At 43.4% G+C, this 23,206-nt stretch overlaps 1 protein-coding gene across 4 annotated transcripts in view; it reads right to left on the reverse strand.

Annotated features, from left to right (window-relative positions):
- Camsap2 (calmodulin regulated spectrin associated protein family member 2) overlaps positions 1-18,313 on the reverse strand; it is a 71,728-nt gene extending 53,415 nt beyond the window's left edge. For all 4 annotated transcript variants that reach the window (XM_052199829.1, XM_052199828.1, XM_052199827.1 and 1 more), the window contains exons 1-2: positions 18,175-18,313; positions 2,217-2,476 (exon numbers count right to left, since the gene is read on the reverse strand). In XM_052199829.1, coding sequence (XP_052055789.1) covers positions 2,217-2,476; positions 18,175-18,313 — 399 coding nt within the window. The remainder of the gene's footprint in view (positions 1-2,216; positions 2,477-18,174) is intronic.
- Positions 18,314-23,206: the final 4,893 nt, after the last annotated feature.

Here is a 23,206-nt window from a genome sequence, read left to right on the forward strand (position 1 = left end):
TTAAACATTCAAAGCTGTCAGCAGGCTTTACAGGGTGAAAGAAACCTAAGTAATACAATTAGCTGTCCAGCAAACTCTTCATTTGTAACTTCGTCTCCAAGTTCCTTCATAGTGTATCTTCACACAGGCCAACCACACTAGAAAAACTGTACAAAGCTGGCGAGTCTGCCTCCTCATTGAGGAGGACTGAGACAGTGAGCGGTGCTAGGAGCACCTGGTCCCCCAGCACACCTACCTGTGTGCACCTAACTATCTACTCAGCCTTCAAACTCCCAACTAGAAGTGGCCGTCACTGCCATTTAAATCCAACTAAGACAGTGAATCTTGAAGAGCTAAATGTGGTATATTCCCAAGTAGAATTCAATTATTCCTAGAGCCAGTGAATGCCTTACACAACACATGCATGCACGTCCACATGTCAGAGTAACCATGTGAATCTGGTGCCATTAATGAGAACTGAAAACCTCTTACATGAAAAAAAGATCAATATCCTCAGCCTTCCTTAATTACTTATTATACACTTTAATGTAGTTACCCTTGAGAAGTTGTTCTTAATTCCTTAAAATATTAAAGTGGGGTTTTTAAAGAGAAATAATAACAGAAAGAGTGCAAAGTCGTTTCCAGACAGTACCAGCCTTGGTGACTGAGTCTGATGACACGCCCCTTCTACACATGTGCCCTTCATCCCAAGACCACTACTCTCATGAGAAGAATGTACACGGCACCGCTTTCTTCCTTTTATCATTGTGTAGTATGTGTGGGATGTCCACTGTGTGCACACCGAGGCCACAGGATGTGTTGGGAGCTCCGCTCTGTCAGCCTCCCTCTTCCTTCCACACAACCTCACACTGAGGCGAGAGCAAGGCTGTTGCCAGTGAACGCAGAGGTGTGCGGGACCTTTACCCCAGGATGTTGAGGCTACAGGGTTACATGATCACATCTGCCTTGTTTTATGTTGGAGCTGGGTTTTGAACTCAGGTCCTCTTACCCATCAAGCCAATTCACAAGACCTGCTTTTTAGTAATATTCTTGATGGTACATGTATTTTGGAAAATTTACCCAAAGCACACAATGAACTTAAAAATATTTAGATGTCTTCAGATTATCTATGACTCCCTGCATACTTATTCTAGACCCAGTTAGAAACCTTCTTATATGTATGTTGTACAAAAAATGAGTTAATGGCTGTTAAATAAGCTAAAATAACTAATGTACAAGAATTTACCATACTGAAGCACGTATATGAATACCTATATTTGTCATTTGTTCCCATTTTCCCATTACATTTCTTTTAATGTGCACTGGTGCTTTGACTACATGCATGTCTGTGTGAGGGTGTGAGATCCCCTGGAACTAGAGCCACAGAAAGTTGTGAACTGCATTGTGGGTGACAGGAACAGACCAAGATCCTCTGGGTTCTGGCTCCAGCCGGTGTTCTTAACCACTGCGCCATCTCTCCAGCCCCTCCCCGTTGCATTTTTAAATATTATTTTTGTGTGTGCATACGTATGCATACACTCATGGAAGCCAAAGCAGGGTTTCAGGGGTCTTTGAGGCAGGGTGTCTCACTGAGCTCTAATTGTTTTGGCTCAGCTAGCACCAGCAACCCTCCTGCCTCTGCCTCCGTCCCCTCAGTGACAGTCACAGGCCTGCAGAGCGCTATGCCTGGCCTTTAACATGGCTGCGGGGATCCGCACTCTGTTCTCATGCTCGCTCAGAGCAAGTACTCAGACGTGCTGCCTAGTAGTTTTAAGTTGCTCTGGGAATGAAGCCCAGGCAAGGCCTTAGGCGCCAGGCAAAGAGTCTAATACTGAGCTATTGCCCTCCCCACTACAGAAAAGCACACAAATCCAAATTCTTGCCTTAAAAAAACAGTCAAGAATACATTTTCCATTTCTTATAACTCATCTCCTAAAACAAGAAAATTTCTACACTTAATCTTAGCCAAAAGGTTGAGAAGCGATACAAGAAAATTTCTAAATAAAGAAGAAATTATTTCATAATAGTTTGAATTGTTTCTTCCAGGTATTAGATGGAAACAAATATTCCAAAATAGTTTGTCAAAATCCTCCTTCACTTAGAAATAAAAGATGACTTTTAAACTCTAGGTGTAGATGCCATAAAGTATTTCAAACATTATTTTCTTCTATTTAATACTACAATTCACTAAAGTATGCATTTCAAACTGAAATCCTCTTAGGTATGCAAAGACTTACCATCTGTATGGGTTTCTTGTGGAGATCTCTTTCAGTTACCAGTTTTTCCTGGTCAGTGACGTACAGGCCTTTCTGGGCTAAGGCCTGGATTACAGCGTCATGGCCCAGGAGGGGCTTGGCAGCGTCGCTCTTGAGGATGAGACTCCCGGCACGACAGTACAGCTCGGCTGACAGAAGCAGGTTAACGACTGGTGGTTTGATGTGCTCCTGGTCATACTGATCTGTGTAAAATGGTTCTCGAAGGTCCTCTGGCACATTTTCTAAAAAGGTTAAGAAAAAAATTTTTTCATATTTTTGTAAAATTTCTATCTAAAAAACCCTATATCATTTAAAAAAATTACTACAGACCTTGATATTCTTTCTAAAGATCTCAATATTCCTTTAGCAGGCAAGATGATTTCTGTTTTTTTGTTTGTTTTTTCTACCTAGGTTTAAGATATAAAAGGAAAGATACAAATTTCCTTTATAGAAGATACGGCTCTGAGGTATACAACAGGAAAATCAAACAAGGAGAAAAGTCTTCAGTATGTGGTGACTGATGAAGGCATGCCTCCCCATTCAGTGTCTCAAGTAGGATCTTAAACCTGCCAGTGACTAGCTACAGTCAGTCAGTCAGTCAGTCAGTCAGTCAGTCAGTCAGCCAGCCAGCCAGTCAGGAAATGCTCTCTGAAGACCGCTCGCAGCCGGTATCATCTGACAGGAGAAATCCTTAGCCCAAAGTGTTACAGCCACTGCACGGAAGAACTGAGGCTGCCTTAGTAATTCAGCCCTTCTTCCTTGAGCCCGGCACCAGTCTTGCCCCTTTTTGCTTGGACTACTGAAGTTACTAAGGGGAAGTTACAACTATTATTTAGATAAAATCTTCTGCTAAATATCTTTCAATCAATACTGATGACTATAAAAATCATAGATTGATGAAACATTACTTTACATAGATAAAGAAATAAATTTGAAGCCAGTAACAAGTACAGAGAAGACATGATATTGCTAAAAACCATCAGAAAGTAGCCAGGCATACAGCAGAGATCAAGGTAAAAATCAAAGATGCTGAGATCGAGGTTATACGTAAAGGATAGTGGTGTGATTGAGAATGTCCTCCACAGACTCTTTGAACCCTTGGTCCCAGTAGGTGGCAAGTTTAGAAGGCACAGCCTTGTTGAAGGAAGTATGTCACTGGGACAGACTTTAAGAGAAAAAAGCCTCCCCTCCATCCAGTTTGTTCTCAGCTTTGTGCTGGGGAGTCAAGACTTGAGTTTTCAGGTTCCTGTACCTACTGTCAGGCCTGACACTGTTGCCATGCCTCCTTGCCTTGATAAACTCTTACCCATCTAGAAACGTACCATCTTTTGTTGCAGCAACAGAAAAGTAGCTGGTGGTTGGAATAGGAATGGGCCCTATTTGTTTGAATGCTTGGCCATAGGGAGTGACACTATTAGGAAGTGTCCTAGTTGAAGTACAAGTTGCCTTGTTGAAGAAAGTGTATCACTGTGGAGGTGAGTGAGGTCTCTACGCTCAGGCAACACTCAGTGTGTAATACAGTCTCCTGCTGCTGCCTATAGATCAAGACATAAACCTCAGGTCTCCAACGCCATGCCTGCCTGCCTGTACTGCCACACTTCCTGCCATGATGATAATGGACTGAACCTCTGAAACTGTATGCCAGACCCAATTAAATATTTGCCTTTTTAAGAGTTGCCATGGTCATGTTGTCTCTTCATAGCAATAAAGCCCAAACTAAGACAGTAACCAATACAAAAGGCATGGTAGTATTATATAAAAATGAAAATCAGAAGCTGCACTAATTCTGTAAGAAAGAAGATAAGCTCAGTTTTAGACATAAACTGTTAAGCTTGAAACAATAGCAAAATTATCCAAATAGTAATACCCAGTGAACAGCAGAAAATATAGGACTCAGAAAGAGGTCAGAGCGAATCTATAAATTTGGGATTTTGGAGACATCTAAAAATACCATTCACGTTTAATAATTGAAAACACCTCCTTCCTTCTTAGCTGCATTATCCCCCCAGTAGTGAGGCAAATTTAAATTTAACATAGGGCTCAGTGTTGTAAATTTCAGACTTCAGTGCTGGTACTATATTTTAGTATCAGAGCACCTAAACATAAGCAATTAACATAGCAAAAAAGTTTTAAAACTATACCAAAAAATTGTTATGAATGTATGAATGGATATTTTATTTCCTATAATAGCAGTAAAAATGATTAATATAATCTTGGCATCTAAACACTGGTCAATGAAAAACAAAAAACAAAACAGTGAGGTATCTCAAAACAAAACAAAACAAAGATTGTCTCAAATATAATTGAAAAATATTTTTCAATCCTGTAAAGAATAAGCAAGCTGTCAGGTACCGTGCTGCTTTCTCAATACTGGTTTACAGCTATAGGCTGCCTTCAGCCTTCATCAGAAAGCTCTTTACGATGAACAGCAGTCAGTACAGAGACAGTGGCTGCTCAAGGTGATGATGGTCGGTCGAATTGGTTCAGCCCTAAAGATATTCATACCCTCTAAGGCAGTGCCTCTCAACCTTCTGATGTGACCCTTTAATACAGTTCCTCAAGTTGTGGTGACCCTCAACCAAAAAATTACTTTCATTGCTATTTCCTAACTATAGTTTGCTACTGTTGTGAATTCTAAGTATCTCTGTTTTCCAATGGTCTCAGGCAACCCCTGTGAAAGGGTTGTTGAACCCCTCCCCACAGTCTCAACCCTCAGGTTGAGAACCACTGCTTAGGTTTGGGAAACATCAAAGAAGGGATGGAAAGGCGGAAAAGCTAGCTGGAAGGCAAGACACAGGGCTGGGAAAGCCGCCTTCTGGGCACAGCACAGCAATGCAATCATGTTCTCACTGCAGCTGCAGCTGCCTGCAGTGAGCCTGCACAAGGCCGGGCCTGTAATAGTAAGCCAGTTATCTCACAGGGCCCTGCCCTCCCTGGCTACTCATGGATTCTGGGAGAACAGACATTGTCTCCAGCTGTATATGCTACTGAGTCAGCCCATGAGGTTCCAGTAAGTAGCTCGAAACCCTGGTCACACAGATGGCCCTGGGTAAACTCATGAAGTCACCAAACAAAATGCATGGGAGCAAAAAGGAAGAGGGGTGGGCTGGCGGTCAGAGGATTGTGGGTAGGTCAGGAGGACAGGGGTTTCAAAGAGAGTGGGAGGAGACAGTAATCAGAGTGTCCTAAGTTCCAGGATGACAAGTGTGAGCACCGCCACACTTAACACAAAGACCTAAAACAAACCCTCAAAGACATTCTTAAGAATAGACTCAAACAGGTAGAATGTTTCATTCTTTTCTGAACTCAAGAATAAAAGCAAAAACAATTGTACTTTAGGACGGTTGAGTGAGATAGCACCATGAGAGATAGCTGAGAAGGACTTGCGACAAGGTTTTCGTGGGCGCCTGGTCTTCAGCACACCGTGTCAATCATGATAGTACTGCCCTTACTAGGGGGTCTTGCGATTCGGGGCACTGGCCATGCTTGAGCACAGTGGCCACCAATGGGACAATTGCTCAGGTAGCTGCCAGGGAGCCAGGTCAGCTGCTGATCTCCCCTCACACTGCAAGTGGAGCACAATTTCTCACAGCAGTAGGAGGCAAAGGGGGAAGAGAAGGCCTTAGTTTTCAAATCTTAAAACAAGTTTCTAAAATAATTGCTAACACTGAATATACAAAATTTTAAAACTTTTAATTAAAGGTAAGACAAACCCTGACCTGAAAATCATAAAAAGACAACCACTAACAGGGAGAAACTCACAGTGCCAGGAACCTAAGAAAACTACAACTAAAGAATATTTAAAAGGCTGGAAAGACAGGTCAGCCAGTAAGTGGTTGGCTGCTAAGTCTGACAGCCTGAGTCCATCTGTAATCACAGGACCGAAGACAAGACAGGAGGCAGAGCCCGGACAAGGGCCAGAGGTTCCCAGCCAGCTGGCCTGAGGAAAGCTGCAGGATCAAGAGTACCTGCCCCATCAGGGTCAAAGTTAAGAACCAACTCCTCAAAGTCAGAATTTAGCAATTCTAATTACCCCCAGCATTTTACATCACACTTTCTGTCCACTTCCACTCTAATATCCTGTGTCACTAGTGCACAGAGCTATGACAAAGAGCAGGCACTTACTTGACAAGTTACTAAAATAAAGCACAGCCCCTAAACACAGATGGCTGTCAATTAAAAAGTTCTTCCTTCTCTGGACTTCACTACCAAGCAATGTGCTGAGCGCAGTGCACGAGCTGTACACTGCATTCTCAAGCTTACGTTGCCCTTCCCGCTTCCATTACCCTGAGACCTGAGTTCTTTTACATACCAGATCATTATATCCACACCAACACACTTAATTCACTTCAATGCCAGAGAAACCTCAAACTCACCGCACGAGGCAGGTTTCTCCATGACCCAGGGGTTACAATATGATGAAGACTAGGAGGAATTTTGGTGTTGTATGAAATGGTAAAGGATTATACATGAAGAAAGAAACATGTAGCTATATGTTCTGTGTATGAGCTTTCTGCTAAATTAATATTACACAAGCAATAAACCTAGAATCTATATCTTAGTAGTATATCCCACCAAAGCCTGGTACAGATGAAGTGCAGGCTAGCTTAGGACATCTTCGTGCACAACAGGTAATCAGTCTGTGTGAGCATGAATGCCAGAGGGGAAGGAGATGCTATGGTGATGCAGCTATGTCAAGGGACATAGGATTCAGACGGAAAGGAATCCTACTGGCTAAACCTAGGGCAATAAAATGCCTAACAATACAGTACTGTAATTCATTATATTCCTTGTAACAGAGTAGCAATTAATGAGAAGAAATGATCAATAATCAATCGTTATATAATAGATTCAGACAAAATCATTACTTGATGCTAAAATAGTAGGTGCAAGTTTACGGAGTCAAATCCCTATAAATTATTGACTAAAAAGGGGAGAGGGAGGGAGGCTGGAAAGATGGCTTAGTGGTTAAAAGCACAGGCTGCTTTTGCAGAAGACCTGGGTTGATGAATTTGAACACTCACATGGAAACTCACAATCATCTGCAGTTCCACTTCTAGGGGACCCAACACCCTCTTTTAACCTCTTCTGGTAACCGGCACATACATGCAAGCAAAATATCATACATATAAAAGAAAACTAAATCTTTTTTTAAAAAAAGAATCCATTTTCTAATGGAGTAAGCTGGCAGATGATCATAATAAACATCTCTGACGGTGAAACAAACACCATGTACCACGTGATCTGACTTACTGGAATACATATGTCTTTGTGGTAGTTTTGCCAGATTTGTATTAACTTCAATCACTACGACATTAGATAAATCCAAGTTCGGAGACATTCTGTAATTAACTGACCCATTTTTTTCTAAGATAAAAGTGCATTTTAATGAAAAAAAAAATCACCACTGAAGGTTCCCACACTGGGGGGTAATGAAAAAGGGCTACCGCTTCTCTACCCCCACCCACAAACCTTCCTGACATCGCCACACATCAGAGCTGTCAAGTAGCTGTGACCTTGAGAGGAAGGTAGGGAGTAAGGAAAAATTCTTCTATGTGAACTTGGTTCCTTACGGGCTATTTGGCTTGTCTTCAGGGGCTGACCCTTGCCAAGGACCCCGTGGGACACAGAGGAACAGGGCACATCTGCCGGCAGAGAGACAAGTGTCTCTGGTGGCAGTGGGAATCATAAGAGGAATGCATGAAGAGAAAAGAAGGTGAGAAAGAAAGTCCAACAGGCTAGACGAACCAGAAGGGCTGTGATCCCTCACTCCTGCGTTCTGTCAGCTTAGCTGAGGGAGAGCTAGCTCTGTGCCCTGTTTCTTCAGTCCAGGCACTCCTGTACTGGGCAACAGCCAGAGCCCATGCCAGGCCCTCATCACCATTCTGGTCACTCAGAGCCAAGGTGGAGGGAGACATCTGCTGAAGGAAGGCCAGCATTCCAGAGCTCTGAGGAGCCACACACAGGAAGAAGCGAGCCAGTCAACTCCCATAAAAAAACTGGCTGCTTTTACCAGGCACACATCGTAAGTAGTTTGGAAAGGACTAAGATGATGCCTAAGGAAAGAGCTCAGCTCAGCATGTAGGTCAGGGCTTGTGGCTTCAAGCTGTTAATGTCATAAACTACAGAACTATTAAAGATTAAACTAAATACAATGCATGATCCTGAATTTGATCCTGCAATGAGAACAAAATAGAAATAATTAATACTGGAACAAAACTGAACATGGGCTGTGCACTAGAAAATATAATTAATTTCCTGATCTCTTAATGGAGATTACCTAACAGAATTAACTTACCTTAAAAAAATACAGTGAAGCCAGGTGGTGGTGGCACATGCCTTTAATCCTAGCACTTGGGAGGCAGAGGCAGGCGGATTTCTGAGTTTGAGGCCAGGCTGGTCTACAAAGTAAGTTCCAGGACAGCCAGAGCTACACAGAGAAACCCTGTCTCGAAAAAAAGGAAAACAAAAAACAAAAAAAACAATAAATAAATAAATAAACAAATAACAAATACAGTGAAATATTTAGGGGCAAATTGGGGTACAATGCCCCAAGTACATAGTCAAATACAAAATGTCACATATATTTGTATCTGTATTTATCTATATGGATCCAACACATATACAGATATAATGTATACATGTACTTGTGTGGAGGGAGGGAAGGGAGCCTTCCTAACTGTACAAACCAGAAACCTAGGAGTTGTCATCATTATTTCCCTCTCAGCCCTCAGCAGCCAGTCACAGTCCTCTGTACCATGTCAGCTAACGCTTCTCTGGTCCATGTGATCAGCACTGTTCATCTCAATTCTACATTTACCGCTAGTTTATCTTCCCATCTTCACTCCAAAGCCCTCCCCTGTCCTCCCCTCCCTCCCTCCCTCCCTCCATACCTACTTGGGGCTGAGACAGTAATAGCTCAGTGAGTAAAGTGTTTGCCTGCCATGCAAGCAAAGGAGCCCGCGTTCAGATCCCCAGCACCTATGTAAAGAGCAGAGCATGACCGCACACACCTCTAACCCAGTGCTTGGGGACAGAGGAGGGAAGAGGAGTAGGGAGGAGACAGATGGGTCCTGCAGCTTTGGTGTCAATCCAGCATAGCCAAAGCAGCGAGCTCCAGGTTCAGAGAGCCTGCCTTTAAAAAGAAGGTGAGGAGCAATAGAGCAAGACACTTGATGCTGACCTCTGTGAACGCACCTGCACATAAGCACACATACATATAAGCACATGCACACACACATTTTTAATTAATTAAAATTTTAAATCATGTCATTCTCTCTAGTCAAACTACGTATTTCACATAAGCAAATTCAATCATGGCACAGACCCCATGCATCCCAAGGATTTTCAATGATTTTTCCTTCTGTAAGAATTAAAATTCTTCCTCTTGCCTACAAGAAAAAAATGATCATATCTCTGCCAGCCACACTCAGCTCCTAGGAACCAGTTCTGTCTACTACAGAGTCTTTGCACATTCTGGTCACCCATGCTGCAATGTTCTTTCTTCCTATTCTTCATACTCTTTTAGATTCCCAGGGGCCAGTGATTCATTCAACTTGGTCCAATTTCCCCCCCCTCTCTTTTTTTTTAAAAAAAAAGGGAAGAACGTACCATTTATCCTGCCTTCCCTACATCTCAATGTGCCTTCACTGTTAAGACTGTTCAATTCTATTATAAAACAAGTGAGTTAGCAGTTAGTGAAACAGAGGTGAAATGTGTTATAACACTTCAAGGAAGAAAAGGGTTAGCAAGCAGAGACTTAATAGGATGTACTGGAGTTGTTAGGAGTATATGTATAACAGAGGGAATGGGAAAATAAAGATACCCTCATGTTCATGAAGCACATAGATACTGCAAAGTCATGCTACAGATATATGCATATATTGGTACTTAATATTTATAATACAGAAAATATGCAGAGAGAGAAAAGGTCTATAAAAATTAATATCCAAGAGTCCTTAATCCAGTCACCAGCAATGATCCCCATTCTGGCCTTATATGTTTGCATCCAATAAACACAAAATCCATGACTACTAATCAAGCTTACTGGTAAGCTGCAACTGTGGCAGACATGCTCATTCCTCTGATATCTCTGATAGAGGCAGTATATGTCAGTGGCCTTTGTTTCCCTAAGGGGCTCCTTGGAACTTCACTTCTTGTCCTGATCCCATACCAACAGCAGGAAAAGCTAAAGTGGTAGAAAAGATGGACGTAAAACTATTGTCTGAAACAGAATTTGGGATGTGGTTCTTCCTGCTTCCACCCTGCCCTAAGTACATTAGCTAGCTCATCTTTTTCCTTTTGCTTCTTCCTGGAAATTGATTTAACAAGTCACAAGAGGTGAGCATTTCAAGTTATTTTGTCTGCTTTCTGTTCCAAGCCCTCTGGGGTAGGCTGTCCAGTGTGTGCTTACAGGTTATTAATGTATGAAGGTAGTTTCCCACACAGCAGTTTATTTTTAAAGTAGCATCCCAATGAACAAAAGAAGATGTCATGACAGAATCATAGCCAGAGATGAAGTGTCACCTGTTAAAATGAAATCCACAAACACAGTATACAATAAAAAAAAATCTAAATGTAATCAATTCTTTAAATCTAATTATCAACTTAGAAACACAGAAGACAAAAAGAAACTTGTTGAATAATTTTGGAGATTTTGAAGAATAAAAAATGTCACTCACGATGCCAGGTGGAGTGGCACATGCCTACAAGGCTCCTACCTGGGAGGAAGCGGAGGACCAGACCGGGCTGCATAAGATTGTCTCAAACAACAAAATCCAAGACTTCTGACCAGCACGTAACGTGTTAAACACCACTACACTTTAGAACGGTGCGCTCTTGAAGTCCTCCACCCTTCGTCCGTCCTCCCCAGCCTCCGTGCTAGCCTGTTCCCGACTGTAGCTTCCTACAAAACGCTTTTCACCTTTCATCTCCCGTGTGTCCTGCACACCTCCATCCCTCCGTCTCATCTAATATTATCACGCTTTCTTGGACTCCTTTCTAGATTTTTAGTCTTCTCCCACATTACTAGCTATCTATATGTGGCTTTGTTCTTACATATATTTATTTTAGGCTAGGATTTGGACATGTAGAGGAATAGGAGTTGTTTGTTTTCCAAGTCTAAGTGACTGCACTTAATATTAGTCTTTCCAGACTCGCCCATTTTTCTTTACCAACTTCACGATTCCTTTCTGCTAAAGCTGAGTAACCTCTCGCTGTGTGTGTGCACCACACTGTTATCAGCACCCATCTGTCGATGAGCATTTAGTGTGTGTCCATTCCCTACTCTCATGAGTAATAAACATGGATGTACAAGAGACTCTGTGGAGGATAATGAGGCCTTTGGGTTCATTTTCAGAAGTACAGCTTAAATCCAAGAAACTTCATTGAACAAACAATCTGCTTTTTCCAACAAGCAAATTACAAGAAAGACAAAATAGGACAGAGGAGAATCTATCTATTTAAAAAACAAAAACAAAAAAACTTAAATCACGCAGACCTTTTGCAGATCCCAACAAGAACAACTGATCAAGAAAAAGAATGTATAGCCGGGCGGTGGTGGCGCACACGTGTAATCCCAGCACTCTGGGAGGCAGAGGCAGGTGGATTTCTGAGTTCGAGGCCAGCCTGATCTACAGAGTGAGCTCTAGGACAGCCAGGGCTACACAGAGAAACCCTGTCTCAAAAAAACCAAATCCAAAAAAAAAACCAAAAAAAAAAAGTATGAAACAATAAGAAACGCTAGTGCTCGGCTATGGGGTGGGGCCTATGGCAACAGTGAGGTGGTGACAGATAAAGCAGTATCTGAGACTTGCTTCAAACGGTTGGTGAGGGTTCAAGTGTTTCCAGGGGGATCAAGACTGGCCACAAGTTCATGACTTCGGAGGTAGTATACAAAAGTTTACTGTTTCTATACATGAATGAGATACCATCATATGGTTTTAAGAAAAAGTCAAGAAAAGGCTGCAGAACTTTCCCAGAGAAATCAGGAAAGGGCTCTACCTGTGGTTTCTGGCTGAGGCCTAGACCACCTACAGCTATTTTGTACCACAACACCCCGAGAATGAGATCTGCCCCTGATGAAAGAAAGGTAGAGCTAAAAGAATCAAAGAAAAATAATTAAAACAAAGTAAGCACCCACTCAACTCAAACCCAAATCCCTCCTACTTTAGAATCCTTGTAGTTTTATAAACCAACAAAACCTCTGTATTGTCAGCCAGTTTGAACTGGGTTCTCCATTAACCACAAATGAAACGACCTTCTATCCACTTCTGACCCAGTCTCAGCTGTCTGTAAGGACCAGCTCTAACAGCCCTAACAGCCACGGATCCCCCATTTGTCTGAACTCACCAGCTCTAACATCCATTGATTCCCCCGTCCTAACTTTTAGTCCTACTCAAACCCATTTTCTATGTTATTTCCAATATTTCATTTTTTTCTTTATGGTAATACGCAAGCAACATGAAGTATACCTTTCAGCCTTTTAAAAGTGCACAGCATGAGGGCTTCTGGAAATGATTTCTGATGCTATGACCTTGCACAGAAAAAAGCTGAGTAGCTCAGGGTCCAGGTGGGAAGGAAATTTTTCACTAGATTTATCTGGATGGCTAAAGATAATGTAATGAACCTCTCCAGGCCTGTTCCTTCTTGTATTACCAAAATAAGGGGGGAACTATACTTCCTAACCTCTTGCTTTCAATGTGGATATTGTTTACACCTTAATGTAAAGCTGACAGTGTGTTCCAACACTGTGTTCCCAACAGGGTTGGGAAACCCTGACAGACACTTAGGTGAAGAAATAATCTATCTGCTCAATAGAGATGTTCTCAGAACTAAACAAAGATTTTCCATATGATGCTCTGAGTCACTTCCCACTGAACGGCCCTTACCTCGACTACTGCAGCTAGATTCTCACCTCAGTCTAAAGCCTCTTTGTCACTCCACCTTTCCTCCCAGGGCTTCAGGGTTACTATCTTTTCTTCTAAAACATTTAAACATTTATTCGGTCATTTATTTATTTCTTTACTTATTTATTTGGGGCAGGGAGGCTTATGTTGTGTTGTTCATGTGAAGGTCCCAGCAGAACCTGCCAGTCAGTTATCTCCTCCTTCCGTGCAGTTCTTAGGGATCAAACTCAAGTTGTTAGGACTTAAATAAAGAGCCTCTACCTGCTGAGCCGTCTCACTGGCCTATATACCTCACAATGTGCTCCTTAACTCACTGCCTCCTTTTAAACACTCACTCTTCTAAACTGTCCTCAGCTTTTTTCTTGCCATCTGCAATCACATCTCCTTATAACCTTACTTACGTGTTACTAGCCACAGAATAGCCAATTGTTATTTCCAGACCCAGCTTCTGGCTACACTTCAGTCTCATCTTTACTCGTGACTATCTACTGGATTTCCCAGAAAACATACTTGAACTTATACTTAGCTCAAGAACATAAAAACATGAGGGCTGGAGAGATGGCTCAAAGGTTAAACTTCCAGAGGTCCCAAGTTCAATTCCTGGCAACCACATGGTGGCTCATGACAATCTATAAAGAGAACTGGTGCCCTCTTCTGAACTTCAGGCATACAGGCAGGCAGAACACTGTACATATAATAAATAAATAAAACTTAAATAAAATAAAATAAAAACATCTGCCTCTTCGTTAACTGATATCACAATTTACTTTCCTGGTCAAGAAGTCTCCAAGTCTCACTTTCTCTGAATCCTCAGGAGGCCTAATCCCATTCTTCAAAGCAGTCGGCCACTTATCCCAAATTCAGTCTTCTAGAAATACTAAGGATTGAATTTCTGCTACACTTCTGTGTCACTTCCTTCTTTTCCATGTAAAATAATTCTTAACTATTAAGAGCACGCACACGCACACACACACACACAAGTCAGACTTCCCTGGTTCCGATCCCAGTTCCATTACTTTGATGTCTTTAGATGAGCTCCTAAACCCACGAGGCCTCATTTTCCTCATCAGTAAAACTAGGGGGATTAACAGTTTCTGCCTCTTAAGGCCATCATGAGAATTAAAATAAGATACTATGTGTGATGTGTATGACACACAGTAACTGCTCAATAAATACAGATTTATTATTATAGCCACCCCACCTTGAGCCCTCATCACCTCTTGCCCAAACTCTTGTAATAATGTCCCAAATGGCCTCTGCTCCAAGTCTTTTTTTCACCTCACAGCTACCCAATGATCTAACAATCCCTGCAAATATCTAAGAGTCAGGACTTCTATAGGATTTTAACAATATCTGCTGGTACATGACAGAAATGTAACAACGTATACTTACAACAGCAAATGACTTTATACCACTAACTAGGAGGAATAAGGGAAAGAGGCTGGGAAGATGTGCTTGTTGTACAAGCATGAAGATCTGAGTTTAGAGCTCAAAAAGAAATTTTTAAAAAGCTGGGGTTGGTGGGAGCATGGACCTACAATCCCAGCACCAAGGGGGGGGGGGTAAGATCCCTGGGGCTTGTAAGATAGATTGGTAAGCTGCAGGTTCAGTGAGACACCTTGGCTCAAAAAGCAGAGTGATTCTACCAATAGCCTCTGCAGGCACATGCACATATGTAAACACATACACACAATGAAATTTTAGCTACTGAAGTTAACATGATAAATTGACACTACAAAATGAGCCTTAAGGTAGGCATCAAGGCTCACCTGTGCAGTCTCAGCAGTCACGAGGCCGAATAGGACTCACATGAATTCTAAGCTATCCAGAACTACACAGCAAGAATCTGTACATACACACACACACACACACACACTCACGCTCAAGCTCATGCACACATGCAGAGTGGTGGGTGGGGGCAGAGAAAAATCCATTCCAAGAGATTCTATACCTATCAGCTGGAAGATTTAAAGAAATAAAACATTTAAGGCAATTTAATTATATGGCTGCTTGAATGTGTTAAGTCTTCAAACACAATAAAGGTTATCAGGTAATTTAGCCTCCTCTTTTACAACCAGAATACCTACTGCTGCTGTAAATTCATCTATACAAACTTATTCTTCATTTACATAAAACCACAGAGGCATCCTTTGAGAAAATAAACTGTTAAGACTGGAGCCCATAATCTCCAGCACACACTCTAGAAACTGAGGCAGGAGGATGAGAGTTCAGTGTAATTCTTGGTTATGTGGTAAATTCAAGGCCAGTCTAGATTCCATGAGACACTGTCTTTCAAAAACTAAAAACAAATGAAAACACGTCCTCCCCCAAAAATGAGGCCTTTGGAATATTTTTCAGGACAAGAATATTACTCACACAAATACCTCATATCTGCTTTCTAGGTATCACTATATTAGTGTCTTGTTGGTTTTTACAATTCAATTAATTTATTCTTTGCCTACAATTGATTCTGTGTTAATCATTATAAATTGCTTTTCCAACATAGAGTTCTAAAACTGGTAATTTTTTTTTATATCGAGTTAGAAAGGGACCAGTAAGATTGCTCACTGTGTAAGCCCTTGCCACCAAGACTGACAAGGTGAGTTTTAGCTCTGGAGCCCACATGGGAAAGAGAGCCAACTCCAGCAAGTTGTCCTCTCATGGGTGAGGAAACAGGAGCACGCACACACACGTGTGCACACACACAGTATATAAGTAATACATAATACAACAAATTATTTGTAGAACTTTAAATATTTCTAACAACAAAAAAATCCATACATATCCTGAAAAGTTGGGTTAATATTTTGAATAAGAAAAAACAATTTGAAACACTTGTTTATTTACTTTATACGTGTGTGTGTGTGCCAAATAAAAATGCATCAAAAAAAACCTTAACCTTTTTTTCTATTTACTCATATAAGTTTATGTTGCATGTTTTAAAGATTGCCAGTGGGTGCTGGAGAGAACGCTCAGTGGTTAAGAATGCTGACCACTCTTACAGAGGACCGGAGCTCAATTCACAACACCCACAGGGCAGCTCAGAACTGTAACTTCAGGTCCAGGAGATTCCATACCCTCTCAGACACACATACAGGCAAAACACCAATGCACATAAAATAAAAATAAGCAAATCATTTTTTTTAAAAAAAGACTATCAATAAAGCAACGCAAATGTGGGACACCGTGGCATGCACCTCTAACCCCAGCACTACGACAAAGGACTGCTATGAGTTTGAGGCCACTTTGGGCTCCATATCAAGTGCCAGGTCGGCTGAACATACACCATGAGACCCTCTCAGAAAACACACACACACACACACACACACACACACACAGCCACTTGAAAGAATGTTTCAATTGGTAAGTCACTCTCTTAAGGACTTCCTGGGATCCTTTCCTCCAGGCCAACCTCAGCCCTGGTTCCCTTCTGCTTTAACGCAGAGCACACTGCCATCGGAGCTGTGCATCCTAATGTAAAACAATGCAAGGGCCACAGGGGCCTGGAAGAAGTCAGACCCCACTGGCAGTATACTCCTCTACTTCCTTTCTTCTCCAGCGTGGTCACCAACCCCAGAATCCAGTGACCAGCCCGACACACATCCGGAAAGTAATTTCTGCTCAGAAGCCTCTGTGAAAATGAACAGCAAAACATTCACCTCTGCACTTTAAGTGCCCGCTCCGTCTCAGATGGCAAGAGAATGCCCTTAGTCTCTTCTGTCTTCCAGCTTCCACACAGGAATATACACTTAAAGCGTCCCATTTGTTCTCCAAATGCATATTTAGTATACTGCTTCCCATTCTTTATATCAAATTTTTTAAAAGTATTATCTGTGCTTCCTATTGTTATTCATTTAAAATTTAAATTAGTTTAAAAAAAACCCATTCATTCCTGATGTCAGCTGTCTCTCAAAGTATAGGAATTCAAAATAAAATTAAGACAGTCATAAACATAAAAACTCCTTCTAAACTAATTCAAATACTTTTACAATCAGTGGGGCAATTTAACCTAGATGTACAAGCTCGGTAAACACTTGCCTGTGTATAAAGTTAAACAATAAAGCTGGATTAAACCACTTAGCCACATATTTTCACAGTCCTAAAACTGGAAATCAGTCATCCTCCACAAACAATCCAGAGAACATTTTGCGAGCACCGAGGAACTTCTCTTAATTTTTTAAGAAGCATTCCACAACATGGGTTCCTAAAGCAAGAGCTAAGGAATTACAGTAGGAGGTCCTTTTCCTGTTATTCTGAAAAGGCTGGGTTATAGAGGGAGTGTTTAATTACCACTGTACTACAGGATTTCTATGTCAACAACATGTTCTCCCCCCCCCCCATTCCCCCATAAAAACCACTTCTACTTCAAAAAGAAAAACTCAAAGTAAGGAGGTGTTGTTTATCTGATTTTTATGCCGTCAAAATACATTTGGAAAAGGAAATATGCCTCAGTGACATTTAGTGAAAAAGCACCATACAGTCTGACAACTAAAATTGGTTTTAATGGGTGGGTATATAAGAATTTGGAATGTGTAGGAAAGGCTGTGAGAGGAATAAGGACTGACTACAAAAGATACTGCACTTTAACAGTGACCGCCTTTCATCCTATAGAGCCTGACCAGCAGCCACCATTACAAATGTCAAAATCCATACAGTACCCCCACCTTCTTCCAGTAACAAATTCAAATTTCTTGGTATGGTAATCACAATTATGACCGAGAGGGAAACGTATGCAAGATAATAAGGAAAACACCACACATTAAAGCCATTTTGGGAAAACACAATAATTTGCTCGCTGTATTTAGACACACACGCTATCCAATAAAAGGAATCCGATCAACCCCTCCCCGCGTCAGTCAAGGGCACCTCATTTAAGACCAAACCTCCCTTCTTTCTTTTCTCCCAGTGCTCCTCTCCCGTCATCTCCCTTAACCTGTACCGGAAGATACACATGGGGGAGGGGGCTGGAATCAGGAACAAAAACCGGGATGTGGACAGCATCGGGAGGAAGAGGAAGGGACGACACCATTTACCTGTCCCAAAGGCTTTGGCCACCAGCCAGGCCAGATTGCAGGCGATTTTGGCCCTGGAGAAGTCATAGTGGTCAAAAGGTTTGATGGCTGGAACAATGAACGTCCTTCTCATCTCCCGCGGGTCTGCAGCATCCCCCATCTTTCACGGCGGCTGGTTGGGATGGAGGGACGATGGCCTTCACATGGTGTGGCGGAGAGAGGAGTTCAGATCGTCCGCGCCGGTCGCGGCCCCTCCGGGTGCCGGGCACGGAAAAGCTCAGCTGTGCTGGTCGCGAGCCCGCCGCCGCGGCCCCGGGCATAGACGTGAGGCAGGACCCGGCCGCGCTCGCTCCGGCCCGGGTCTGCCCCGCCGCCTCCCCTTTGTCTCCGTTTAGTCACACGGGCTCGCAGGAGGGTGGCGGCTGCGAGGGCCCGGAATGCTCGGGCGGGGGCAGCCTGGACGATCACGTCGCGGACAGTGTCCCCGCCATGGCGGAGCGCGCACGCCCCGCCTCACTCACGGCCGCCCCTCGGGCCGCGGGACCCGCCGCGGAAAACGTCAGAATCGCTGCAGCGCGCGAGCCGCCCGCGGCCCGGCGCTTCCCCGGCGCTCCCGGCGCCGCCGCCCGCCTCCTCGGCGCAGCTCACGGCCAAGGCAGCGGCCTGGAGGAGGCCGCAAATCACGGGCTCTCGGCTCCTGCCTTATCGGGTTTGTCCTCGTACTTTCCGCTACCCCTCCCGTCGCCGGACGCGTCGCTCCTCTTCAGCCGCCGCCGCCGCTGCGGTTTTCCGGCTGCGGCACTGGATGGAAAGAGCAGATGGGAACACTGAGCATGCGCCTGGCGCGCCCGGCCCCGCCCCCGCCGCTGTCTTGCGCCGCCGTGAGCACTGAGCATGCCCAGCCTCGCTGCTGCCGGCGACCGGCTCCGCGCCCCTATCCATTAATCAGCAGAGTGCCCGCTGGAGTGGATGCCCTGTACATCCGCAGCTTTAGGCTGCTACCGCTGACACTGCTGGACTAAGGAAGGAGAGAAAGGAAGGGGAGAGACTTTTCCCTCCCGCTACACGTGGTTCAGCCAAGAGAATTGATATTTATTTCAAATGCTGCTTATGTCACCCACGTATTGCTAAGAACTTGCCCTGCACACCCATTCAGTTCTTGCAGTAACCCTGAAAGAGGTGTTACAGCTGGCTGCCCACGAAATGGATGGAGGGAATCCAGTAAGTCAAGCCACCTCATGGGTTTAGCCAAGGTTGAAGGTCAGGTTTAAACTCTCCAAACCTGTATAAATTTCACATCAACACATTTAAACTTGATACTCTCCACTGAAGTTTTCTAAGTGAGGGATCGGTTTTTTTTGGTTTCCTCCTAGAAAGAAACATAAATCCTTCCACAATGAACATCCACATTTACGATTTGTTGCAGATTTCTATGAGTTCATTTTGTCTGAACCCTCTCCGTTCTGCCATATGGGTATGCTTTGTCAGACCTGTGTGCTGCCTGCCAGTGTGGTCTCTCTCTGTCCTTCCAACTTTAGGCCTCCTCCACAGAAGTCACTCCTTCCAGAAAGCCTTCCCTGATACTGCCAACTTCCCATGCAGAACTGTCATATAGGCACCTCCCAGACTGATTCCAGAGCAATGTATGTCCTTTATGTCATAACTTGTCACACTGTATTCCAACTACCAACTGTCTTTAACTTTCAAGCTGACTTGCTCTATCTCTGACACCTGTATGAAGCTAAACCTCACAGAAGTCACTCTGTCAATGTCTAGAGTCAAAGGAAAAGTGTTACCGGCTATCACCAAGTTTGGTTAACTTCCTAATTCCTCACTTCTTGTTCTAACAGGTCTGATTTTAATTATGTAATCCTGGCTTTTCATTTTGTAGATGAGAGAGCTAAGATTCACAAAAGCCTCTTTAAGTCATAGACATAGTAAAGGCACACTCACAGTCTGAACCCAAATTATCTTACTTCGTACAACTAGGGCCTCCCTATTACCATCAGCCGTTAAGATGGAAGACATATGAAACATGAGGGGAGGAGTTGCGGTCCCTACTATCGAAAAGGGCAGCTCCAGTAACAAGCCCCTCCCTTTTGATTTCTGCTTAATCCCTAGAAACACTCCTCCCTGAACCCAATAAGGCATTACAGATAAGCCCCACTAACAATGCCAAGCAGGAAAAAAGTCACTAATAATGCCATTGGGTGACTGGCATATTTTTTTCAATAATTCAATTAATATTAATAGGGTTTTTCTCATGGGCAAGGCCCTTTGAAAAAATTAACGTATTACCATATGAATACTGGTTGTCAAAGCACATTCAAATGGTAACTAGTTTCCACATCTATCTGATGAACTAAGCACTAATTGTCTTCCCGTTCTGGATGCAGGACTGAGGATCATAGAGACCAAAAGCAGTGACCAAGATGTCTCCTTCCATCTGTATTGGAGTCTGGCTTCAAACTCAAACCCAGGTCTTCTGTCTCCACTTCTCAGGAACTTTTCTGGGTTCCTGTTCCCTCTCTGGATAGGGGCTGGCACATATACAAATAAAGAACCATATCATAAATATGGCACATGCTGTAAGAGACAAAAAAACACAGCAAAAATGTATGGGTAGGGATACTTAGAAGGTGTCTTAGAGACTGCTGTTCAACACACTGTTCTCAAATTCAACTTAACGGTATTTTAGCACATACATACCAAGTTAAGAGAAATCTATGGGCTAGAAAAATTAGAAAGTGATACTGAGCCGGGCAGTGGTGGCGCACGCCTGTAATCCCAGCACTCTGGGAGGCAGAGGCAGGCGGATTTCTGAGTTCGAGGCCAGCCTGGTCTACAGAGTGAGTTCCAGGATAGCCAGGGCTATACAGAGAAACCCTGTCTCGAAAAGACCAAATCCAAAAAAAAAAAAAAAAAAAGAAAGAAAGAAAGAAAGAAAGAAAGAAAGAAAGAAAGAAAGAAAGAAAGAAAGTGATACTGGAATATTATGTCTGTCATGTGAATCGCAAGCAAACGGAAGATTCTCGAGGCCAGCCATCATCAGGCCTTGTGATAGCTGTGCTCCAGTCCAGCACTGCACTCAGACAGCGCTCTCAACGAATCCGTGTCAAATCTCACTGAAAAGCGTTTCAACCTCAATAGACTACAGGAGGAAGAGAAGAGACAAAGGCAGTTGCTCTGGATTGTCCCTCGATACAACGATACAGCACAACGGTGAAGTCTTAGTAAGGGTAGTATTACGATGACCCCAATTGGGAAGGAGCGTGTTTAGCAATGAGGTGGGAGGGAAGCTCTGAAACAATGAGTAGCTTTTACTTTGAGGGAGGCTGTGAAACAACTTGGGGTCATAGTTGGAGCCTGTTATTAACAGGGAAACACCCCAAGTACAAAGAGGGAGGATTCATTTTCAGGGCGGCAGACACTCTAATAGGGTGTTCTTTGTGACACCTTCAGAATGATCCTTTCTAAGGCTGGAAGTCTCTGTGGACTATCGCTGTCAAGAAGAAATGCTCTCCTCTGCCTTCTGAAGACAACTGACTTTGTTTGAAGAAAAAAAAAAAAAAAAAGCCAGGCGATACTTTGGGCCTGCTCTTCCAGCGGCACAGATGGCTTCTGCTTTTTATCTCCAGGTCTGGGGTGTCAGTCCACCTAAGCTCTGACTCCATGCATGCACCGCTCCCTTCTCCACCTTGCTCCCTTCCCAGTTTTCTGGAAATCCTGAAACGCCAAGCAGACTTCTTTCCTTGTGGTCATCCTCGAGCTCTGTCTTTGGATATAGACGAGTATTCATTCATTCCTCAGCCCCTACTGATGGAACTCCCAAGTGCTGAAGAGTCAGTGTTGAACCAGACAGCTGAAGAAGCGGCTTCCTAAGCTGGACATGCTGACACAGGCTCGCAATTCCAGCACTGCACTTGGGAGATTAAGACAATTTTTTTTTTTTTTTGAGACAGGGTTTCTCTGTATAGCCCTGGCTGTCCTGGAACACACTCTGTAGACCAAGGCTGACCTTGAACTCAGAAATCTGCCTGCCTCTGCCTCCCAAATGCTGGGGAGGCAGGAGATCAGACCAGGCGGGAGACAGAAAGATCAGGAGTTCAATACCATCCTAGGCTATAGAACAAGTTCAAGGCCAGTCTGAGCTACATGAGACCCATCTCAGAAACAAGAAAATCAAAAAGGAAAAGACAACAAGAAGGAGGCAACGACACCAAAATCTTTTTTTGTTCAGTTTGGTTTTTCAAAACAGTGTTTCTCTGTGTGGCCCTGGCTGCCCTGGAACTCACTTTGTAGACCAGGCTAGCCTTGAATTCACAAGAGATATGCCTACCTCTGCCTCTTGAATGCTTGGTCTAAAGGCATGCGCCGCCACCACCTAGCTGACATCAAATTCTTAATGGAAACACAGAGCCTGTAGGATCTAAAAGCTCACTGCCAGGTCTGTGTCACCAGAGGATAAAAGCCTTGTTATTTCCTCCACAGAAAACCTCATTGTAGTCTAGCTCAGTTAACTTGCCTAGCACATGAGAAGCTCTGGATTTGACTTTCAGCTTTGGATCTGGGGGAGCACAGCAGGAATCCCAGCCCTTGCGAAGTGTGGATAGGAAGATCGGGTGTTCAAAACTATCCTGGGCTAGGTAGTGAGGTTAAGACCAGCCAGGCTCACAGAAGACCCTTCTCTTCAAAAGGAAAGGAGAGGGTGGGAGAGGGCAGGAAGGAAGGAGAGAGAGAGAGAGAGAGAGAGAGAGAGAGAGAGAGAGAGAGAGGAGAGGAACTGATATTTTAAATTGTGTGTGTGTGTGTGTGTGTGTGTGTGTGTGAGAGAGAGAGAGAGAGAGAGAGAGAGAGAGAGAGAGAGAGAGAGATCATATCCATTCACAGTTACAGTGATAGTGATAGCAGCTACACTCACTGGGCACCTGTATGCACCAGGCTGGATTCTACATACATTAACTTATCTAATCTCACCACAGCCCTATTATCCTCCTTAGGTAGATGAAACCACTGGGAAGAGGCTTAAGTAACTAGAAGACCTTAGGTTGTT

This window comes from Apodemus sylvaticus, chromosome 12 (genome assembly GCF_947179515.1).
Source record: "Apodemus sylvaticus chromosome 12, mApoSyl1.1, whole genome shotgun sequence".
NCBI classification, from domain to species: Eukaryota; Metazoa; Chordata; class Mammalia; order Rodentia; family Muridae; genus Apodemus; species Apodemus sylvaticus.